This window comes from Urocitellus parryii, chromosome 2 (assembly GCF_045843805.1).
Source record: "Urocitellus parryii isolate mUroPar1 chromosome 2, mUroPar1.hap1, whole genome shotgun sequence".
Classification (NCBI taxonomy): Eukaryota; Metazoa; Chordata; class Mammalia; order Rodentia; family Sciuridae; genus Urocitellus; species Urocitellus parryii.
The window spans coordinates 217,170,495-217,180,224 of record NC_135532.1 but is presented as its reverse complement, the minus strand read 5'-3'; the positions used below and the strand labels follow the sequence as shown (position 1 = coordinate 217,180,224).

Genomic DNA, 9,730 nt, shown 5'->3' with positions numbered 1-9,730 from the left:
GCATTCAGTAAGTGCCTACTGCACATGGCTCCCTTCAATTTCCAGAACAAATAGGAAGCAATTGAAAGTAGAGCAAAACTTTCCCACCTGGCCAATGAATAGGCTGGTTTGTCCCTCCTAGGCACGATGGCATAACTGGGCTGTCATAGATGTAAGAGGCAGGTGCTGAGTGCAAAAATAACCAAACAGGGCTTTCTGAGTGACTCCTCTTCTTTTCTTTTCGGTAATTGCAATGGCTGACATGAAGGAAGTATAAGGAGAGGAAATGAATGGCGGGGATAGGATGATGCATTAATTAAAATTTGTGTGCCTCCCCCATTTAAAAAAAAAAAAGAGAGCCATTCATTACCGCTTTGGGCTCCTTTCTTTTCTGGGTATCTAAAGATCTACACCAAATCTGCTGCTTTAAGCCAATGTCCAGTTAGATGGTGAAGCAGGGATAGAGCTTAGCTTCCAGGGCTCCAGCTGGTGCCTGAGGAATTTGCACATGGTTTATGGAGGCACAGCCTCTTAAAAGATCACCCCAGGTTCCATGGATCTCACCTTTAGAAACCTCTGTGATTGTATGAAGGAGCAAGTTTTGCTTGGATTCCACCCTTGCAGGTGAGAGCCAGATTCTCTCTGGTCTCCTCCACTGAGTGTTGGAGTTAATGGTTACTGTCAGTGAAACCACAGGCACAGTCTTTCTGGCTGAAGACCATTATTATACAATTTTATTTTCTATGCGGAAAGAGAAATAGGAGATTTGATTTCTAAAACACCCACTTCCATAGGGCAAGCATCCTGGGTACTCAGATGTGGAAGGCATGATGGTAACTCTGTTGATGGAGAGCTTCCTTTTACTTGGCCCTGATACTTTGAGAGTTCTCTGTTTCCCAAGTGTCATGCCAGCACAGCCCTGTATCTCAGGGTGTTCCCCACAGGGCAGCCCATGCTGGGGGAGGCTCAGTCTTCTCCCTTAGGATCATCAGCCCTGGTCCCCACTTTGAATGTCAAATATCTCTTACCTTCTGCTCTCAATCCCCCTACCTCTTCTCTACTTTTTGCCAAGTTTCTCTGGCTCCTTCTTACTTTTCTCTTTGCTGTAGAACTAAAGGGTAGAGGCATCGTGGGAACGAGAGCCTTTGCCTTTTGCTGCCTGTTTGCTAGGGGAAGGTCATTCGATCTCACTGAGCCTCAGTTCTGAGGATCTGCAGTATTAGCACCTGCGTGTGTGTATGTGGGTGGGCATGCGCCATCTGAGCTAGCTTGTGTGCACACCCATTAATTAAGAACTACAAAAGAAGCTGGCATCATTATTGGATAATAATATATAGATATATTAATATGGGTCTAGTTGGAGAGATAAGAAATGTCACACCCTTTGCTGCCTGGGGAGGATGAAGGGAGAGAAATGGAAACCCACTTGGTCTGTATGCCAGCAATGACCTGCTGCATTCCAAAGTCAATGACGTATGTGTAGTCTGTGCCCCTTGCCTGAGGTTGTCGTTGCTGGCTCTGTCTCCATGCACTGGAGAGCCATCTGTGATGGTCTGCTTGGCTACCTTTGGCTTTCTGCTTTGCTGGGGCTTTCCTTCCCCTCACACGCTTAGCCCACTGTGTGCCCTAAGCAAGCGGCTTACAGTAAGCCGGCAAGGAGAAAGTGTACTGTCCCGAGGACAAAAACAACACACAGACCCACCCAGCAACCGCTTGGCTGGGCCGAGTTTTTCCAAAACTGGCGCCTCATCCCCTTTGTTACCCTTTCAGAATGTCTGGCTAGAGTTTACAGAGAGTTTTCAACTCTGCAATGTCATCCACCCTAATCCCGTGTGGCATTTATCACATTCCCTTAAAAAAAAAAAATAACAGCTTTATTGAGAAATAATTCACTTCACATAAAAATACAATTCAGTGATTTTTAGTATTATCCAAGGAGTTGTGCAAACGTCACTACAGTCGATTTTTGAAGATTTTCAATATTGTGAAAAAAAAAAAACCCACACCATTTGCAGACATTCTCTTTCCCTCACTCCTGGTGACTGCTAATCTACATTTGTCTTAGTATTTGCTTATCCTGGATTCTGCAGATAAGTGGAGTAGCATGTGACCTTTTGTGACTGGTTTCTTTTCCTTAGCATGTTTCTAAGGCCCATTCACGTGATGACAAGCATGGGTACTTCACTCTTTTATATGGCTGAATAATATTTCATTGTAGGACTGTAGTCCTGGTGAACCTCTTCATCAGCCAAAGAACACTTGGGCTGTTAGGAATAATGATGCTATAATCTTCTGTGCACAGGTTTTTGAATGGACATATGGTTTTACTCCTTAGTATAAACCTAGAACAGGAAGTACTGGGTCATGTGGTCTCCACATTTAACTTTTTTTGGGATCTGCCAAATTGTTTACCAAAGTGGCTGCATAGTTTTACATTCCCACCAGCAATATACAATGGTTCCAATTTCTCCATATCCTCACATCTCACTCTACTTACCAGTTCTCTCTGCATGAGTCCAACTACTCCTCTTGGACTTAAGTTCCAAGATATCACACTGGCAGATACAGAACTTCACCCATGATGCGTTCTGAGTAAGTCTCTGCTGTTAGTTGGGTGCACTTTTAATTATAACCAGTTGAACTTCCTAACTAGAGGATATACCTACATCAGGAGAAAATACAGATCTAGTATTACATCCTCCAAAAGAACTTACCGCATAAATACAGTTGCCATTCATTTGAGCACTTACTGGATTCTTCTTACATATGGCCTCATTTTTTTTTTTTTCCTGAGCAAGTGAACTGATTGTCCAAGTAATCAACAGCATAGCTGAAATTCACACCCAAGTTTTCTTTGAATCACATTGTCCTTTAATGTGAAGGAATTCTCTTGAGCTTCTCTGTTTTCACTTTATAAAAATCACCCAAAGCAAGGATCAATGTGGAGCATAGTACATAAAGGTAATTAAAAATAGAATTCCTTCTAATTATATTAATTTTGGAGGCTGATAAAATGACTAACAAATCGAAATATAAAAGTAAGGTTGGTATCACGGTCTAGTCCCTTATTTGCAACTGCATCTGGTAATACAAGGTTAAGCATGTGTAACAGCTTAAGATCTCCCTGAATTCCCTCAAATGTTGGCCCTTGTGTTTCCAAACACCACCGCACGGCAACCTGAGAGCTGCCAGCTCAGCCATCAGCCTAAGGGCCCAAGGGCCTGAGGGCCAAGAGCCTGCCTGGCATCCTCCAGTAAGCACCACTAGCCTCCAGAAAGGAACCAGCTACAGGCCTTTGCCCCTGACAAATATGGTCGCGGTTAGGCTTCAGGCTTGGGGCGGTGAATGAGGATCACCTGATGAGAATCCTGTTCTTTTATTGGTCTTCTCGCGGGAAGGGCCGGACGCGGTAACCCAGCTGGGGCCGACCTTAAAGGGACCGCCGCAGAACCCGCCGGAGCTCCTCCTTCTGGGCTGGGCGCGGGGGGGCCGCGCGGGCTTTCTGCCCCTCCCGCGCTGGACGGAGGCGGGCGGGGCGGGCGCTTGGAGGCCGCGTCTCCGGGAACCGTGGTGACAGCCGGCGGCCGGCAGCCGCGCGATCCCGAGGGGGTTAACCGGGAGCCAGCTGCCGCGGCGCGGAGGAGAGAGCGCTAGGCTCCGGCGCGCGAGCCCGGCGCAGCCGGCGGGGGCGCACAGGGGCGCGCGGGCGCGAACGCGGGGATGGAGGACGGCGTGGCCGGGCCCCGGCTCGGGGCGGCAGCGGAGGCGGCCGAGGCGCGGGCGCGGCCCGGGGTGACGCTGCGGCCCTTCGCGCCCTTCTCCGGGGCGGTCGAGGCCGATGAGGGCGGCGGCGACTGGAGCTTCATCGACTGCGAGATGGAGGAGGTGGACCTGCAGGACCTGCCCAGCGCCACTATCGCCTGCCACCTGGACCCGCGCGTGTTCGTGGACGGCCTGTGCCGGGTGAGGGCTGGGCCGGGCGGGCCGTCGGGGCGGAGGGCGGACACTTGTTGCCCCGAGGAAGCGGGTCGCAGCGCCGAGGTCCGCCGCGGATGGCAACCCCGGGACGCCCGGACGCGGGCCCTTGTCCCCGGGGTGGCGCTCCGCGGGTCCCCAGTCCCCGAGCGCCTGCCGGCCGCGCGCAGCTCTCGAAGCGGGTCTTCAGCGGCTCCGCTCCGCTCGGCCAGGGCTGGCTATTGCTTCCCAGCGACGCCCCTGCGCCCGGTGGGTTTTGGGGTGGTGACAATTAGGACCCGAACGGCCGGGCAGCTCCTGTCGCCCCCCTGGGGCGATAGCCACAGCCCTGCAATTACTCGATAGGGGAGGGGGGTCACCTCATTCATAGGGAGGAGGAAACAGACGTTGAGCGGCGACGTGACTCACTGTTCCTAAATACGACGACGTCTCTGCATTCTCAATCTGCACTATTGGAAGAAAAGCCAGTGTTTGGGTGAGGATCCGTGGTTGCTCATTATCCTGCGGTTCGTTGGCCAGTTTTGGTCGAATGGTGTTAGGGGGAAGGGGACCATTTTCAAAACCTTTCGGATATTTAGCCAGGAATCTAGCTCCCTTGAAGGAGTGACATGCCAGCACCAGGGACACTCAGTACATTGGGAATTGATCCCCCTCCCCCCAATCCGCACATTTTTAGACACTTTGGAGGGTGAGAGAGCAAGTATGAGTAATCGATGATGGTGGTGGGGAGGAGGAATTTATTCCAATCTTCAGTTATTGTGCAGAATAAAATTTGGACAGTGTAGGCGTTGCAGAATGAAACCTGCCTTTGATAGCTGCCCCATTAAGACAGCAGCTGTCAAAAAAGCAATGCTTTCAGGCTTGGCTCTGGGTCCACAGGCACTGTCAATGAACTGTAGTTGAAGCTGCTGCCAAGAGGAACACTACTGTGGAAAGGGAACGGTGTGCTTTCGTCTCATTTATTTATAATTTATTTGCCCATTTACTTTCAGAAAGGTTTTTATAATGGTCACATCAACTTCTGGGCATGCTTTGTAGAGCAACAACTGTCACCAACACAGGGTCTTCCTCATCTTACTCTCAAACCTGTTCTTCTCAGGCAGCAGTGGCTAATGCCTGGCTTCTACTCCCAGCCACTGGGGAACCCCTGTCAGGAGAACTGCAAGTTCAAAGCCAGCCTCAGCTACTTAGAGAGACCCTGTCTCCCAAATTATATTTTTATTATTTATTTATTTACTTACTTACTGAATAAAATAAAATAAAATAAAAATAAAGGACGGGGGATGTAGTTCAGTGGTAAAGTGCCCTGGATTCAATCTGCAGTACCAAATAATAGATAGATAGATAAAACAAAAAATAAAATGCTTCTTCTCTGGGTAGGATAAGCATCTTTCTTAGGGGGTCCTAGGCCATTCCCTGGAGTAAGATCAAGTCATGTAAAACTGTATTGGGTGTCCAGTGCAGTTGCTGGATGAATTTCTGGGTGTCAAGTGAGTTGCTGGGTGTCCAGCAATTCATAGTTTTCATTTTCTTCCCAGTGTCAGGAACAGGCCCCAAACTGCTTCATTTAAAGATTGGCCCACTTTGCCAGCTCTTCATTTTAATCTTTATTGGGACTCTGCTGTAGGCCAAGAGCTGTTCTAGGAGCTGAGGCTACATCAGTGACTGCATTAGCATTTTTGCTTTGAGAACTGACATCTTTGTTGGAGGAAGCAGATAATAAACAAATGTCAAATATATCAGAAGATGACGGTGCCATAGGGAAAAACAGACTTGGGGCCGGACGTTTGGGAGGGATGGAGGTGGTGGCTGTCCATCAGCTGATTGGGGAAGGCCTCACCCATGGGCCGTGCTTTGAGTGGACACACTGGGCTAGCTTGTGTCCCATTTGTGCATTCTCTGTGTTGACTGGTGCCCTGTTCCAGGCATGGTTTTGGCCTGAGGACAGTGGTGAACTTGCCAGGCTCCCTGCTTTTATGAGCTTGGGCTCTAGTGACTGGGGAAGAGGTGGACCCTAAAAAAGCAAGTGAACAAGGCACTTGTAGATACAGTTAGTTGTCTCTTGGTATACATGGCGATTGTTGGTTCTAGGAAACCCCTTAGTACTAAAAGTCCATGTTATGTGCTTAAGTCATGGCATTTGCATATAACCTAAGTATACTTTAAATTATCTCTAGTTACTTTTTTTCTTTTCTTTTTTTATGGGGGGTACCAGGGATTGAACTGAGAGGCACTCGACCACTGAGTCACATCCCTAGCCCTATTTTATTTAGAGACAGGGTCTCACTGAGTTGTTTAGCGCCTCACTTTTGCTGAGGGTGACTTCAGACTCACAATCCTCTTGCCTCAGCCTCCTGAGCCACTGGGATTACAGGTGTGCACCATCATGCCTAGCATCTCTAGTTACTTTTTTTAAAAAATATTTTTTGATGTTGATGGACCTTTATTTTATTCATTTATTTATATGCAATGCTGAGAATTGAACCTGGTGCCTCACATATGCTAGGCAAGTACTGAGCCACTTGTCACTGAGCCACAATCCCGGCCCCTCTAGTTACTTTTAATACCTAACACAACATGATCTGTAAATAGTTGGTATGCATACTTTTTTCAGGAGTAATGATAAGGAAGAAAGTCTTTACCTATTCAGTGCTGATAAATTAATTTTGATTCATGACTGGTAGACTCTGCAGATGTGGTGCCCGAGGGGACGGAGGGCTGATGGTAGTGATAGACACAGCGGCAAACATGGCTGTTAATGAAGAGAGTGACAGGGTGGGAGGCTGGGTCCTAGTGGTCAGGTCCTAGCAGGATCAATCACTTTGGAGGTTCAAGAGGTCTTACTGAAGAACTGGTTTGCTGGGTGACCCTGTGGGAATCCATAAGAGATGTGAGGAAGCAGTGTGGCTGGAACCTAGGGGAGGAGCTACCTGGCAGGAGCCCTAGACTTAAAAGTTGCCCATTTGAGGTGTTGAGGCCCAGTCGGGAAGGGAAGTACCCATGTCTCCAACCTCAGTAGCACTGAGTGAGCAGCCAGGAGACGAGAGAGCCCAAGCTGTAGAGTCCATAGGAAGAGTCAGCCTTCCAGAGCCCAGAGAAGGGCAGAGAGTGGCTCTGGGGACTGTGTGGGTAGAAGGACACGCAGAAGCCTCAGCCTGGAGCCTCTTTAGATTGGTTGGCCCAAGAAGGCCTCTGTGCAGCTTGAACTGGGTTGATAGGGTGATTTTTGTGTGGCTGGCTCCAGGCAGAGGGAATAGCAAATGCTGGAGTTCAGTGCAGGGATGAACTATGGGTAAGGCGAGGAGTCCCAGGTGTGTTGAATTGGAGGTGGGGAGGTGGTGGCTGAGGTTGGGGGCAGCCAGGGAAGGTTCCTTGGAGGGCGATGGGGCTATGGTACAGTTCAGATGTCATCTTAACTGCAAGGCCAGGTGGGGAAGAAAGCTGAGTGGGCAGGAGAGAAGTGGAGAGGCAGGCTGGGGGCTGCTGCCATTGTTGGGAGCTTGGAGGGTGATTGCTATAGGTTCTGTGTTGGTAATGGGAAGTGGAGAGAGCCTCCATTCAAGCCCCCTTCTTCTTCTGAAGCTTGTGAGGAGCTTCCTGCCCTGGTTGCCCCTTTGCAAAGTCCTAAGATTTACAACAGTAGGGGAAGACAAGAACCCACTGGGCTAAGGGGTCTCAGCCCCCAGAGGCAAATAGCTTTGGGCAGTAAGGCAATCCAGGAGCCAGAGCCACATCTTGGGATGTCATTGGTAAGCCTTCTAGAGAGTGGGTCCTTTCTCATTTAGCTAAAACCAGCCCTCTGGGAAGATGTGGCTTCTGAGCTTCAACCTGAAGCCTTAGTGTTTTAGGCCAGTCTTCCTTCAGGGTAGCGTGTCACCGTTGGGTGTGCTTTAGAGTAGTAGTGTTCACCTTGGGTAGACAGATGATGAATTGCAAACGCCTGTGGGCTGGCATCCCCTGTCCACAGCCAGTCTGCTGGGGGCCACTGTGGAAAGAAACAGCCTGCAGAAAAAGACTCTCTCAAGCTTGTTTGCATATCGCATCCTATGATTCTGTAATCTGAGTCTCAAAAGCAAACAGAAATTGCCCTGACCTACTGATTCCTTTGAGAGTTTACAGAAGCTGTTCTGTAATTATTAATGTCTGATCTGATAAATGAGATCATCTTTATTAGCTGGATCATCATCAATAATGTAAATAATTTATAATGACTCAGTTAAGTTTTTACCTAACGATAATTGAAACTATATTATTAGATTAATATCATTGTAAATTAATGAAAACTTTTATAAATGTAAGATTATTTTCTTTGTCTGTAACTACTACTTTTGTGAACTATTGTTCTGCTTCAGAAAGAAAAGCAGTGCTTTGAACCAGTAATTGCATATGCATATGCTTTGCACTGTGGGCAGTGGCTAGTTATTGGTTCTCTAGGGTAAGAGTTTACTCCACCATCATCAAGGTGACCAGGAATTTCAGAGTTCTCAAATAGTATTCTATTAGAAGCAGTGAGTGGAGTTCCACATAGCAGTGGAAACACATACCGTTTTTTGGTTGTCTGTGAAACATGAATATTTATCTGACTGATGGAGTGTTGCTTGAAGGCTAAGTCAGAAAAATCACAAAGATCTATTCTAGAGAATATACTTATATATACTTAAAAAAATGCTTACTAAAGATTTGTGGTAGCTACTTCCCTTGATTCTTTTAATAACACAATGTTCTGATTGGTAAAGAGGGAGTTTCAGTGGTATCCTTGAATTCTTCCATCAGGAGGCCTGCGCAGGTTGGTTCTGTCACTCTAAGTGTACTTTAGAGTCTCCAGGACCTTGTGACATTCCCATTCCCATGGCAGGCTCCAGGTGATTTTGTCAGTCACAGTCGAAGACCACTACCCCAGCTAGAAGGGTCTGGGCCACCCTAGGCATGACTGTATCTTGAAGGTAACCGAATACTTGATGACTAGGTTCCTACTCTAGCCAGATGACAGCCTGTCTGTACCTTGATTTCTTTGAGTCTCTAATGGGAGCCAGGCTCTTGGACTGGAGGATGCCTTCTCCTGGACTGCTGTTTGACCTTGAGGCCTGAAAGCAGGATTACTGGTGGTCAGCAGGAGGGCTTAAGCCCATTTTACCCAGGGATGGTCTGCCTCCCTTAAGCCTTTATATGCTGCACCCAAGGGCAAATCACAGACTCGCCTTCCAAAGCTGACTTTGGTAATAAGACATCCTTTAGTGGCACTCTGATGACTGAGGGGTTTTGAGGATGGAAGGTGGCACAGCTGATGGGCACAGCCTCTGCCTGAGATTGTGTATCCGTGGTTGTCTTTCTGCCCATTCCTGTCAGTCAGTGAGTGCAGCACACGGTAAAATGTGACATCCTAGCAGGAGAGTGACAGTGGGAAATCAGGCAGTTTTAGGCATTTTCACTTTTTGTCCTAGTAGGAGGGTGAGACGTGTGGTTTCTCAGACTTAAATTATGGATCAAGTCTTCCCTTAAGTGATCTGATATCCAATATGGTCTGGTTCAGTTTATTTGGTTGTGTTTTTAGAAGTTCACACATTGCATAGATGCAAGGTATGTTTTAGAACTTACCCACGATTTCCCTAATTTTAGAATTTCTGACTCTTAATAAGTCAGTGCCTGCTACACCCACAGGTATTTTCTTAATTCCTTTCCTCCACCTCTCCACTAACAAGAGCGTGGTCCACACCCTCCCTTGCTCAGAGCCTTTTTACTTCAGTAGCAATGGCTTTAAATGTTACAGTCTGCAACT

The 9,730-nt window shown here is 47.8% G+C and overlaps 1 protein-coding gene across 1 annotated transcript in view; it reads left to right on the top strand.

The window, feature by feature from the left end:
- Nucleotides 1-3,684: 3,684 nt before the first annotated feature.
- The window catches only part of Rcan1 (regulator of calcineurin 1), an 83,598-nt gene continuing 77,552 nt past the window's right edge, over nucleotides 3,685-9,730 (top strand). Inside the window, exon 1 of the mRNA XM_026393555.2 lies at nucleotides 3,685-3,942. Within this exon, the coding sequence (XP_026249340.1) occupies nucleotides 3,700-3,942 (243 nt within the window). The 5' untranslated portion in view covers nucleotides 3,685-3,699. The remainder of the gene's footprint in view (nucleotides 3,943-9,730) is intronic.